The following is a 14,471-nucleotide window of genomic DNA, read 5'->3' on the forward strand; positions in this document are numbered from 1 at the left end:
TTTAGGTTGACTACCCATCCCAGGCTTTCCAGAAGGGAGATCACCCTGTTGGTTGCCCGATGGCTCTCCTCTCGTGATTTCGCCCTGATCAGCCAATAGTCTAGGTAGGGATGGACAAGGATTCCTTCCCGCCTGAGCGCCGCTGCTACCACTACGATCACCTTGGTGAAGGTCCGCGGCGCCGTGGCTAACCCGGAATTGGAAGTGTCGTCCCAGAACCTTGAAGCGTAGGTAGCGCTGATGATCCTGATGGATCGGGATATGCAGGTAGGCTTCTGACAAGTCTAAGGCCGTGAGGAACTCCCCTGGCCGTACTGCGGTCTTGACTGAGCGCAGAGTTTCCATGCGAAACCTCGGGACCCTTAAGTATCGGTTGACTGACTTGAGGTCCAATACGGGCCGGAAAGTGCCCTCTTTCTTGGGTACCATAAAATAAATGGAATAATGCCCAGAATCCATTTCCCATGCAGGTACTGGGATTATGGCTTTCAAGGACAGGAGCCTCGCCAGGGTAGCTTCCAATGCTGCCTTCTTGTGGATTGGACACGGAGATTCCACAAACCTGTCCGGAGGGATGTGATGGAAGTCCAGATAATACCCCTCTCGGATGATGGCGAGGACCCACTGGTCTGACGTAATCTCGACCCATCTGGGGTAGAAGAGGGTTAACCTGCCCCCTATGGCTCCGTCCCCCGGATGGATCGGCTGATTCTCATTGTGGGGTGCGGCCGGGGCCCGAACCCGAGCCGGCTCCCCTCTTGTGCTGCTTGGTCTGAAAGGACTGGCTCCTGGCCTGAGGACGAGGTGCCTGGTAGCGACTCTTATAGGGCATGAAGCGTTGGGAGCTTCTACCTCTGGAGGGCCTCGGAAAGGTGCGCTGGTTCCTCTTGGACCTGTCTTCCGGCAGTCGAGGTACTGGAGAGGCGCCCCATGTACTGGCCAGTTTATCTAGGTCGCTGCCGAACAGGAGAGAACCCTTGAACGGCATTCTAGTGAGACGTGTCTTAGAAGGAGCATCGGCTGACCAGTTCCATATCCAGAGCTGCCTCCTGGCTGCTACTAAGGATGAGACCCCCTTGGCTGTCGTACGGACTAGGTCGGAGGCGGCATCCGTAAGGAACGAGAGAGCTGACTCCATGTCCGCTGCCGGAGCATTGTTCCTGACCTGTGACAAACAGGAACGTGTTACCACTGTGCAGCAGGTTGCGATTCGCAGAGACAGAGCTGCCACCTCAAAGGTTTGTTTCAGGATGGCGTCCAGGCGTCTGTCATGAGCCTCCTTGAAGGCCGCCCCCCCTCCACTGGAATGGTAGTGCGCTTGACCACAGCGCTAACCAAGGCGTCCACCTGAGGGCACGCCAGCATATCCTTGATTGCCGGGTCCAGGGGGTACATGCCGGACAGGGCCCGACCCCCTTTGAATGAGGCCTCCGGTGCATTCCACTCTAAATCGATCAGCTGTTGCGCCGCTTGCAGGAAGGGGAAATGGTGGGCTGCGGGACGAAGACCCTCCAGCAGGGGGTTCTGCGTGGATGCCTCCATAGTACTGGGGCCTGGAATCGCCAACTCCGTCAGGCATTGAGAAACCAGGTCGGAGAGATCTTCCTTGGGAAAGAACCGCCTCATAGTTCGGTATGGCTCTATCCCTGAGGGAAGTTCCCCCTCCTCGGGGGGTTCAGACTCGTCCTCCGAGACATCAGGGTCCACATGAGCCGGACTGTCTGGAGGTGGGTGCCCACGATAAGGTCCAGGGGCAGGGTCAGCTGAAGCGACAGCAGGGCCTGGACGGGAAGCTGACTGCATCTGAACAAAGGCATGGATCCCCTTAAATAAGTCCACCCAGGAAATGGAAGCGGTTTCTAGCCGTCGGGGTACCAAGTCCCCCGGAATTCCTGGCTGTTCAGGACGCCCCGCTAGATCTGGGGTGGCCTCTGGGGAACTATCGGTAAACCTCGGTTGAGACGGGTCCTGGCCCGATGCTCCCACGGCCTCCTCACATTGGGCACAAAGGGAGTCTGGCTCCTTGCTCTGCGTGGCTCTAAGCTGGCACGCTGAGCAGAGGCCGAGAGCTTTGACGCCGGAATCAGGAGGTGCCGCCTCTGAGGACGCCAGGGCGTTGAAATGCTCCATTGCGGCTTGCGAATGCAGAGCGCCGGTGCTTATGCTGCCAATATCAGCAATATGCGCTCAACAATAATATGCGCTCAACAATAATATGCGCTCAATAATATGCGCTCAACATACAATATGCGCTCAATAATATGCGGTCAGCAATATGCGCGCAATAATATACAATATGCGCTCAAATATAACATATGCGCTCAAGAATATGCGTTCAGCACTATGCGTTCAATAATATACAGCATGCGCTTAAGAATATGCGTTCAGCTATATGCGCTCAAGAACATACGATATGCGCTCAAATATACAGTATGCGCTCAAAATTATGCGTACAGCACTATGCGCTCAATAACATACAATATGCGCCCAAGAACATACGCTTAGTAACGTATATGCTGCGTTGTGCGCCCCTCCACAGGCGCCTATCCGTGGGCCCTCAATACCTTAACAAGGCTGACAAAATGGCGACCTCCACGGCGTGTCATCTACCGGCACCGCCGCCGCCGCCAATCCTCGTACCTCAGAGACCAAAAGTAAGAGATATACGCCTTACCTGATCTTCGGCGCTTCCCGGCTGTAACCCAGGCGGTCTCCGGCTGCGGAGGGAGAGGGGAAATACCTTCACCGCCGCGCTCGAGGAAATGCACCCGCTGCCTCTAAGCCGCCGAACTCGTCACGCTCGGGGCGAAGTCCACGCCGGGACCGAGGCGCCTCTCAGCCAGGCCCAAACCCTTCTCGCTCGGAGGCTAGATCCCTGCCGCGATTCGGCCACTGCACCGAGGCCTAAACCTCTGAGGGATCGCGGAAATCACCTCGGGAAACTCAACTGGGGGAGGGACCTGAGGGTATCACCGCAGGAGTGCGGGGCTCGTCGTCTGGTTTCTTCTTAGAAATTTAGTAAGTCAAAAGTAGAAGTAGAAAGTAGATTTGGAAAACACGCTCAGCGAGCATGCAGGAGCTCCAAACTGCTTTGGAGACGGAAATTACTGAGTTGCTTCACTTCCTGTGGGGTATATGTACCCGTGCTGACGTCAGATCCGTCTCCAACTGCTAGCACGAGCACACTATACCCACTTGTTCTGAGTCCATCTGGCTACACGCTAGGAAATGTAATTTGTCCAGATAAGTGCTGCTTTCAAGATGTAACCACAAAAATTAGAATTTTTCTAGATAAGTAGCACACAACTGCTATATTAACATATTTTTATGTCTAACTTTAAAAAGATATGCCTGAAGATTTTACCAGAGTACCATACACATATTTACCCCATAGGTCAAGTTTTACACGTGTACAGCAGGGGGATCTTCTAACATACCTGCGGCAATGAAATTACTAGTTTTACTAGTTAGTTTACCAGTTCGCCCAGTCCTGGCTCTTCCCCCATTTCACCCAGACATGTTCAGTTTGGAGAAGAGACGACTAAGGGGGGGATAAGGCTTGAACAAGTTAATGAAAATGTTGAGATTACTTACCTGATAATCTCCTTTTCCTTAGTGTAGACAGATGGACTCAGAACGAATGGGTATAGTATCTGTGTGCTAGCAGTTGGAGACGGATCTGACGTCAGCACGGGTGTATATATACCCCCACAGGAAGCGTAGCAACTTAGTAATCTTCCTTGCAAAAGCTGTTATGGATGTGTGTACTGACGCTCAGTGAAAAGTGAAACAGGATTCCCCTGACCGATTGATAGTAGCTGGAGACCGCCAGCATTCCCAACCGGAAGGCGTTGACACCTGGTAGAGTGTACGCTCTTATGGAAACAGATGACATGGCTTACCTTGAATCGGTGAAACCCATGTACACAGGCAGCTGGGCGGGATGCTGAGTCCATCTGTCTACACTAAGGAAAAGGAGATTATCAGGTAAGTAATCTCAACATTTCCTGGCGTGTAGCCAGATGGACTCAGAACGAATGGGATGTACAAAAGCTTTACTCCCAGCCTGGGCGGGAGGCTGCCTGAGGACCATGTAGTACCGCCCTCGCAAATGCTGAGTCCTCCCTGGACTGGACATCCAGACGGTAGAATCTGGAGAAGGTATGGAGGGAGGACCATGTCGCCGCTTTACAGATTTCTGCAGGCGACAGCATCCTGGATTCCGCCCAGGATGCCGCTTGTGCTCTGGTAGAATGAGCCTTGACTTGTAGAGGCGGAGACTTCCCAGCCTCCACGTAAGCTGCTCTGATAACTTCTTTAATCCAGCGGGCGATGGTCTGTCTTTCGTAGTTATTGTGTCACTTCCAGATATCTAGGCAGCAGTTTGCCTATGTCGAGATGGCGTAGCAAACGCCCTTCTTCAGATTTCTTCAAACCTGCCGTGGTAGGCAAGGATATAGTCTGATTAAGGTGAAACTGTGAAACCACTTTAGGTAAAAAGGAGGGAACCGTGCGAAGATGGATAGCCTCTGGAGTGATTCTCAGAAAGGGATCACGGCAGGACAGTGCCTGTAGCTCTGAGATGCGGCGTGCTGAACATACAGCCAGCAAGAACACCATCTTCAAAGTGAGAGACCGGAGAGACAGGCCCCGAAGGGGTCTGAAGGTGGATCCCGGAAGGAAATCCAAAACAAGGTTGAGGTTCTATAAGGGCATGGGCCAGGGTGGACAAATATGCTTGACTCCTTTCAGGAAGCGAGAAACATCTGGGTGTTTGGCAATGGTCTTGCCATCCCTCCTGGGACCGTAGCAAGACAGTGCAGCCACCTGAACCTTGATGGAGCTGAGGGAGAGACCCTTCTGAAGTCCATCTTGCAGGAAATCCAACACAACAGGGATTGTGGTCGAATGTGGATTGGTGCCATGAGTGTTGCACCATGCTTCAAATATTCTCCAGATCCTTACATAGGTGAAGGATGTGGAAAACTTGCGAGCTCGGAGGAGTGTATCTATCACGGGCTCAGAGTAACCTCTTTTCTTCAGTCTAGCCCTCTCAATGGCCAGACCGTAAGAGAGAATTGAGCTGGATCCTCGTGAAGGATGGGACCTTGATGTAGAAGGTCCCGGAGAGGAGGCAGGGGAAGGGGCTCCCCTGCCAGTAGTCTTCTCATGTCCGCGTACCAGGGTCTTCTTGGCCAGTCTGGTGCCACTAGAAGAACTAGGTCCCGGTGTTTCTGAATCTTGTGGATGATGGCGCCCAGCAGAGGCCATGGAGGAAAAGCGTATAGCAGAGTCCCTGGAGGCCATGGCTCAACCAGGGCATCGATTCCGTGTGAGAACAGGTCACGCTTGCGGCTGAAGTATCTGGGTACTTGAGCATTGGACTTGTCCGCCAGTAAATCCATGTCCGGAATCCCCCAGTGATCCACAATCATCTGGAAGGCTGTTGGTGACAGCTTCCACTCTCCCGGATTTAGACATTCTCTGCTGAGGAAGTCTGCCGTGGTGTTGTCCTTCCCGGCAATGTGGATGGCGGAGATGTCCTGCAGATTCGCCTCTGCCCAAGCCATCAGTGGGGCGATCTCCAGAGATACTTGTCGACTTCTGGTTCCGCCTTGACGGTTGATGTATGCCACCGTGGTGGCGTTGTCGGACATCACTCCGACTGCTCTGTTCTTCGGTCTGTGAGCAAATCAAAGACATGCCAATCGGACTGCCCGAGCCTCTAGGCGGTTGATGTTCCACGCTGACTCTTCTCTGTTCCACCGCCCTTGTGCGGTAAGTCCTTCGCAGTGTGCACCCCAGCTGCTCAGGCTGGCATCTGTGGTGAGCAGAGTCCACGTGGGAGAAGACATCTTCGACCCTCTGCTCATGTGGTTGGACTGCAACCACCACCGTAACTGGGTCCGTACCCTGGCAGGCAGAGGTAGGTGCGTGGAATAGTTCTGTAGACGGGGACTCCAGCGAGAGAGCAGGGAGTGTTGTAGAGGTCTCATATGGGCCCTCGCCCAAGGTACCACTTCCAGGGTGGATGCTATGAGACCGAGAGCCTGCAGATAATCCCAAGCTATGGGCCGACTGGTTCCCATCAAGTACTGGATACGCGTCTGAAGTTTTAACCTTCTCTTGGTAGTGAGACTGACAGTGTCTGCCTGGGTGTCGAACTGTACTCCTAGGTATTCCAGTGACCGGGAAGGCTGTAAGCAACTCTTGCTGAGGTTGATTACCCAGCCCAAGCTTTCCAGAAGGGCGATCACTCTGTCGGTTGTCCGATGGCTCTCCTCTCGTGATTTCGCCCTGATCAGCCAATCGTCTAGGTAGGGATGGACCAGAATTCCGTCCCGCCTGAGGGCCGCTGCTACCATGACAACCACCTTGGTGAAGGTCCGCGGTGAAGTGGCCAATCCGAAGGGCAGAGCCCGGAATTGGAAGTGGCGACCCAGAACCTTGAAGCGTAGGTAGTGCTGATGATCCGGATGGATCGGGATATGCAGGTAGGCCTCTGACAAGTCTAATGCCGTGAGGAATTCTCCTGGCTGTACTGCGGTCTTGACAGAGCGCAGAGTCTCCATGCGAAACCTCGGGACCCGTAAGTATCGATTGACTGACTTGAGGTCCAGCACAGGCCGAAAAGTGCCCCCTTTCTTGTGTACCATGAAATAAATAGAATAGTGTCCAGAATTCACTTCCCAGGCAGATACTGGGATGATGGCTTTCAAGGACAGGAACCTCGCCAAGGTGACTTCCAATGCCGCCTTCTTGTGTATGGGACATGAGGATTCCACAAACTTGTCCGGAGGGAGATGATGAAAGTCCAGATAATACCCCTCTCGGATGATGGCGAGGACCCACTGGTCCGACGTAATCTCGACCCATCTGGGGTAGAAGAGGGTTAACCTGCCCCCTATGGCTCCGTCCCCCAGATGAATCGGTGGAATTTCATTGGGAGGCGCGGCCGGGACCTGAGCCCGGGCCTGCTCCCCTCTTGCGCTGCTTGGTCCGAAAGGACTGATTCCTGGCCTGAGGACGCGGCGCCTGATAGCGACTCCTGTAAGGAATGAAGCGCTGTTAACTCCTGCCCCTGGAGGGCCTTGGAAAGGCGCGCTGACTCCTTCGGAACCGATCTTCCATCAGTCTAGGCACTGGAGAGGCGCCCCATGTGCTGGCCAGTTTATCAAGGTCGCTGCCAAATAGGAAAGAGCCCTTAAAGGGCAATCTGGTGAGGCGTGTCTTGGAAGGCGCATCAGCTGACCATCTCCGGGTCCAGAGCTGCCTCCTGGCGGCTACGGAGGATGAGAACCCCTTAGCTGTTGTCCGGACTAGGTCTGATGCAGCATCCGTGAGGAACGAAAGAGCGGACTCCATGTCAGCTGCTGGAGCGTTGTTCCTAACCTGTGACAAAACAGGCACGCGTCACCACTGTGCAGCAGGTCGCGATCCGCAAAGATAGAGCTGCCACCTCAAAGGTCTGTTTCAGAACGGCGTCTAGTCGCTGGTCATGAGGCTCCTTGAGGGCCGTCCCCCCTTCAACTGGAATGGTAGTGCGCTTGACCACAGCGCTAATCAAGGCGTCCACCTGAGGGCAAGCCAGCAGGTCCTGGATAGCCGGTGCCAATGGGTACATGCCCGTCAGGGCCCGGCCCCCTTTGAAGGAAGCCGCTGGCGCCGCCCATTCTAAATCTATCAGTTGTTGTGCCGCTTGCAAGAATGGAAAATGGCGGGCTGTAGGACGAAGACCTTCCAGCAGGGGGTTCTGTGCAGAGGGTACCGTAGCGCTAGGACCTGTAATATCCAACTCCACCAGACACTGAGACACCAGGTCGGAGAGATCCTCCTTAGGGAAGAACCGCCTCATGGTTCTATATGGCTCAATCCCTGGGGGAAGTTCCCCCTTGTCCGGAGTTCGGACTCGTCCGGTGAAAACTCCTGGTCTGACTGATCTGGGCTGTCCAGCGGCAGGAGGTCCCGCTCACGATAAGGGCGTGAGGGTCCAGGAACAGGATCCGCAGGAGCCGCCACCGCAGCAGCCGCCGCAGTCGCAGCCACCGCAGGAACCACAGGAACCGCAGGAACAGCAGGAACAGCAGGAACCGCAGGGCCTGGACGGGAAGCCATTTGCATCTGTACAAAGGCATGAATCCCCTTAAAGAGATCCACCCAGGAAATTGAAGCAGCCTCTAATCTCCGGGGTACAAGATCCCCCGGGATTCCCGAATGGTCGAGACTGCCCGCTAAATCCGGGGTAGCCTCTGGGGAACTGTCAGCAAATCGCGGCTGAGACTAGTCCTGGCCCGAGGGTCCCACGGCCTCCTCACATTGGGCACATAGGGAGTCTGGCTCTTCACTGTGCGTGGCTCGAAGCTGGCATGCAGAGCAGAGGCCGAGGGCTTTAATGCCGGAGGCAGGCGGCGCCCCCGCTGAAGATGCTGAGGCGTTCTGTTCCATTGAAAAGTATGCGCTGAATGAAAAGCGGCCACAATATACGCTTAAGAGAACAGGCGCACAATAATATGCGGCAGCAATATGCGCGTAATACAACAGGCGCTCAATAATATGTGGCAGCAATATGCGCTTAATACAACAGGCGCTCAATAATATGCGGCAGCAATATGCGCTTAATACAACAGGCGCTTAAGAACGCTAAATGATATGCAATACGCTCTCAGCAATAGGCAGTCATGAATACATGCTCAATTGTATGCAATATGCTCTCAGCTATAAGCGGTGAGAAATACCCGCTCAATGGCATTCAATAGGCTCTCAGCAATAAGCGGTTAGCAATACACGCTCAATGGCATACAATAGGCTCTCAGCAATAAGCGGTTAGCAATACACGCTCAATGGCATTCAATAAGCTCTCAGCAATATATGGTTAGCAATACACGCAAAAAAATGGCTTTCAATAGGCTCTCAGCAATATGCAGTTAGCAATACACGCCCAATGGCCTTCAATAGGCTCTCAGCAAGATATGGTTAGCAATACACGCTAAATGGCTTTCAATAGGCTCTCAGCAATATGCAGTTAGCAATACACGCTAAATGGCATTCAATATGCTCTCAGCAATAGGCGGTTAGCAACACACGCTCAATGGCATTCAATATGCTCTCAGCAATAAGGCAATATACGCACAAGGAGGAATAGAGCTGCGCCTATTACGGGTGCTCAATACCTGAACAAAGCCCACAAAATGGCGCCCTCTTCGGCGTGCTACGCCGCCGATCCTCTGTTCCTCGGAGACCAGAAATAAGAGATGTACGCCTTACCTGATCCTCGGCGCTTCCCGGCTGGAACCCGGGCGGTCTCCGGCTGCGGGGGGAGAGGGCAAGTACCTTCACCGCCGCGTTTGAGGATATGCACCCGCTGCCTCGTCCACGCCGGGACCGAGGCGCCTCGTATGCCTCACCCGAACCTCGCCCGGGGGCTATGTCCCTGCCGCGATTCGGCCACCAGACCGAGGACTTAAACCTCCGGGGGATCACGGAAATCACCCCGGGAAACTCTACTGGGGGAGGGACCTTAGGGTATCACCGCAGGAGTGCGGGGCTCGATGGTTGTAGTTGAAAGAAAGTAGAAAATAGAAAGTAGATTTGGAAAAGACGCTCAGCGAGCGTGCAGGCTCTCCAAACTGCTTTGGAGACGGAAATTACTCAGTTGCTACGCTTCCTGTGGGGGTATATATACACCCTTGCTGACGTCAGATCAGTCTCCAACTGCTAGCATGCGGATACTATACCCATTCGTTCTGAGTCCATCTGGCTACACGCCAGGAAATAGGTTATTTACTTTCTCAGATATTAGAAGGACCAGAGAGCAGAGGACCCTCATCCTGGAACCTCCCTGGCCCACCCCTTTTTTTACACATACAAATTTATTCACAGACTGTTACTTACATTTGTATTTTGAGGTTTATAAAATAGCATATATGTGAGTATATGCTAGTTGTAAGAGTACTATGTTGATTTTTAAACGTGCAACTTTTGAAAATTCTTCTTAAATTGAGGGAAATGTCTAAGAGTTGATTTTGCTTTAAGATTTTTCTCGATATTGTACAATCTCTATTGATCAAAGGTATCAGAATAGAATAGGCAAAAGGCTTACACATGATAAAGAAAAGCGCACTCACGACCACTCCTCCAGACAGCACATGCTCCGTCCTCTCCTGAGGCGCTGGCTTGCTCATGGATCGAAGCTGCTCGGTGATAGGATGTGTCCAGAAGTGCCCCAGGAGGAGAGCGCTAACAGGAACCAGAAGTGAGGTGTAGCGGGCAACCGTGGAGACATCCATCTTGATGGAGCATACTGACTCTACATAGAAATCCAGGATCATGACGGAGAAAATGACTGTAGTGAAAGGCACAATGAGAGCAGACCAGGATTCCACTTTACTCTGCCAAGAAACAGGAATAAATAAAAATGGATAGCTTGCTAAATAACTTACAGAAAGCTTTAATACATAAATGTGTCCACTGGACATATTCTGTGGCCTAAAGGAAGCACTGGAAAATGCTTGGTGATGGTTCTGTTTGCAGCTACCTGAGGATTCTTCCTTCATTATCTCTCTTTTTCCAAATCATGCAGTGATTGGGATTCCCTCTTCCCCATCACCACCAGGCTCTGAATGCTGTGTCCAAATTATCCCCAGCCCAGGAAGATCTGTCCGAGGAATGAAACCCAGGTCTTCCATATGGTAAAGCCAGCACCGACACTGAACTACCAGGTCAACCCTTAATAACATTTCTTAGTATGGCAAGCACAGAAGGGCCAAACTAAGATTTATTCTTTGGCACTGTATACCTTAAAAAAATAATCTGCATATGATACTTTACCTATGCAAATTGTTTGTTTTTTTTTAAGTTCCCCCCAAAAATTCTCTTTTGCCAAAGCCATGAGCATATTGGGGAAAACTTCATAACAATGGGCCATATAGAAAACACTCACATTGTGAGTGTTTTCTTTAAGAACAGATCCCTTAGAGTACTTTTGAGCCTTCCTTATATTGACTCTCTATTCCTGCACAAGTGAAGACCAGAACTGAACACGATAGCCGTATGTCAACACAGAAAACATCTGCTCCTACTGTGGCACATTATTTACAAACTGGCCATTCATTTGAGGCCCTGATTTGGTTGGTCCTTGATCAAGTATGTTCGCTTATTGCCTGAACACTATTTCCCCTACGGTTTGAATGCTGAAATGAGATTCCTTACTTTAATTTTAATTTCAATATTCAAATTACATATTTTTGACTTTAACAATTATGCTGATGATTTTCTGAGGCCCTTTGGGATTCCAAGGTTTTCTTTATGCTGATGATGTTCAGCTAGTGTATTCGGTTAGTACTGACCCTGTTTCTGCACTGGAGGGGGTTAATGCTGTCATTACAGAGATTGTAGGTTGGCTGGATATTAATAAACTGGTTCTTAGTGAGAATAAAACTGAGTGGATATATATTCATGGTTCTGATAAGGCGCAGCATAATTTGAAGATCAAGATTAAGGTAGTGGTGGTGGAGTGTGTCCTGTGTGAGGAATTTGAGGGTGGTAATGGATGATGATTTTTTTCTTGGAACCCCATATTTCGAATATGGTTAAGAGGGTGTATTGTACGCTTTTGTCAACTACAGAAATTACAGGGTATGTTGAGTTTTTAGCTTTTTTGCGGAGTGGTGCAGTCGTTAGTGCTGCCAGTTTTAGATTATTACAATAGATTATGGCTTGGGTTCCCATGTAAGCAGATTCAGGGTATTCAGGCTATTCAGAATATGCATGCAAGACTGATATTTTCTTGCCTTGTTGAGACAGTGCTGCTCCCCTTTTGTGCCAGCTTCACTGGTTCCCTATTAAGGAGAGAACTAAGTTTAAAATCAAGACTCTAATGTTTAAAATTGCCAAAAGGGAGGGGGCAAATATGTAAAGACAGCGGTTTCTAGTTATATTTATTTTTATTTATTTTAAAACTTTTCTATACCGTTGCTAAGTTAAATACCGTCGCAACGGTTTACATGTAGGCACATATTTAATGTAGGTAAAAGTGTACAATAGTACATTCTAACAGGTGCCGTCAAAGGTTCGGTTACAATATATCATTAGACATAGTCATTTGGCGAAGTAGTTTATGACCATCAACCATTCATGCCACTCTCATTCATACACAACAATAAAGTATTAAAATTTGACAATACAAACTTGTTAACAGTATTGTTAAAGTGTAACAAGTTTGTATTGTCAAATTTTAATACTTTATTGTTATGTATGAATGAGAGTGGCATGAATGGTTGATGTAATAGATGATGTTTTATGTTTTTTTAAAGGATTGTTAATGAATAAAAATTGAACATATTTAACTGTAACACACGGGTATATTGTTTGTGATACTTACCAGTGATAATACCTGTGGTAGACCCAGGATAGTCTTACTATATATTTGACCTTCTGTAAGAAGATCAAGACATGGCTGTTTCCTTCGGTACTGGTTTAGTAAAGAGGTGGAAAATAATGCACAGGCATTCAATTTAATTATTAATCTGATTTGTTTTCATTTTTGAGTTATTGTATTTTATTTTTGATTTATATTTTATTTGGTATTACATGTAAATGGAGAAATTTCCTTACCTATTAATTTCCTTTCCATTAGTCCTGCTATACCACAGTCCAGCCCTGACAAGTGGGTTATTTCCCCCTACCAACAGATGGAGGCAAACACTGTTTTCCTGTGTGACATCACAGCCATTACTTAGGAGGTGGTGCTAGAAGAAGGAATCCAGTATCCTTCTGTCAAAGCTTCAGATCAGACTCCTATCCACTGAATATTTAACAGACAGCAATCAGAAAACTGAGAAGTTTCTCTGCAAACTGAAACAGACAAAGTCGACAAGAGAAGACTCTCTCAACCAGAAAATGTCAGAAATAGCACAGTCTCACTTGCAGGGTGGATCCTGGACTGATGTAGCAGGACTAATGGAAAGGAAATTAACAGGTAAGGAAATTTCTCCTTCCATCTCTTCCTGCTACACCAGTCCAGCCCTGATGAGCGGAAGTACCACAGCTTCACCAACCCAAGCAGGAAGAAGCGAGGGCTGCTCAGAGCACCTCTGCTCAGACGTATCTACCCATGCCAGTACATCCAGCCAGTAATGCTTCACAAAAGTGTGTAGCGAAGATCAAGTGGCTACCCTGAAAATGTCAGCCAGCACAGGCACATGCCCTTTCATCCAGGATGCTGACTGAGCACGAGTAGAGTGCTCATGGACCAACTCCTGTGCTTCTTGTCCTTCAACACATAAGCCAACTCCGCCGTCTCCTTTATCCAGTGAGCCAAGGTAGCCTTGGATGCTGCCTCATCCTTATGCAGACCTCCAAAAAGGACAGTCTGTCCGACTTATGTAAGTTGTTAGTAACCTCCAAGGTACCTGAGAGAATGAATCTCAGGTCCACGTTCCTTTCTGACAAAGGCTGGGAGGGAAATAGACTGATGATATGAAAAGCAGAATTCATCTTTAGAAGAATAGCATTGGGCAAAACATCACCATGTTGAATGTATTCACTAGAAAAGGATCTCAACAAGACAAAGCTTGTAACTCAGAGACCTGCCGAGCAGAACAAATTGTAGCCAGAAAGGACGTTTTCATAGACTCTGTTTCAAAGGCTCAAACGGGGCCCCCATTGGAGCTCTCAACACTAGATTGAGATCCCTCAGAGGGACAATGGGGGTGGTAAAAATGGTCATACACTTTTCACACCCTTCAAGAAGTGGGTCATATCTAGGTGAGCTGCTAGTGACACAACCACTACAGATCTCCAGTAACAAGACATAGCTGCCACCTGCACCTTTAAGGAGTTCAGGGCCAGCCCCTTGTCCATGCCTCCCCTGAAGGAAGGCTAAGACACAGTAAACTGCAGCTCACCAAGAGGACTCTGCTTGGGACTCACAAAAATGTTCAAACAGCTGCCAGACCCTTATGTAAGCTAATGAAGTGGACCATTTCTGGAACTTCGGCAGTGTGGAAATTACCACTAAAGAATACCCCTTCCTGCAGAGCCGTTTCCACTCAAGAGCCAGACCGTAAGACAGAATGGAGCTGGATCCTCCATGACCACAGGCCCCTAAGCCAGGAGACCTCACACCCCCTAGGAGTCAAACGGGTCGATCCACTTGGAGTTGGATAAGATCTGTGAACTATGGAATGCACAGCCAGTCTGGAGCCATCAGTATGACACGGTTGTTTTCCAACTCTGTTTGTTGTAGCAGGAGGTCTGTGAGTGCCCATGGAGGGATGGCGTACGGAAATTCCCCTTCCGACCAGGGCTGCACGAGGATGTTGATTCCCCATTCGGCCCCTGCTCTTTCCATCAACTGAAGAAGCGGCTGACTTTTGCATTCCACTAGGTTGCTGTCAAGTGCACTTGAGGGTGACCCCCACCTATGGCAAATTCTGTGAAAAACCACCAAGCTCAGTTCCCATTCCTTGGAT

At 50.0% G+C, this 14,471-nt stretch overlaps 1 protein-coding gene across 2 annotated transcripts in view; it reads right to left on the reverse strand.

Moving 5' to 3' along the window:
* The window catches only part of LOC115075437 (zinc transporter 5-like), a 166,454-nt gene that overhangs the window by 78,947 nt on the left and 73,036 nt on the right, over window positions 1–14,471 (reverse strand). The window contains exons 9-10 of one of the 2 annotated variants that reach the window (XM_029575807.1): window positions 11,790–11,837; window positions 10,100–10,388 (exon numbers count right to left, since the gene is read on the reverse strand). In XM_029575807.1, coding sequence (XP_029431667.1) covers window positions 10,100–10,388; window positions 11,790–11,837 — 337 coding nt within the window. The remainder of the gene's footprint in view (window positions 1–10,099; window positions 10,389–11,789; window positions 11,838–14,471) is intronic. The other variant, XM_029575816.1, reaches the window with a different exon arrangement.

This window comes from Rhinatrema bivittatum, chromosome 1 (genome assembly GCF_901001135.1).
Source record: "Rhinatrema bivittatum chromosome 1, aRhiBiv1.1, whole genome shotgun sequence".
Classification (NCBI taxonomy): Eukaryota; Metazoa; Chordata; class Amphibia; order Gymnophiona; family Rhinatrematidae; genus Rhinatrema; species Rhinatrema bivittatum.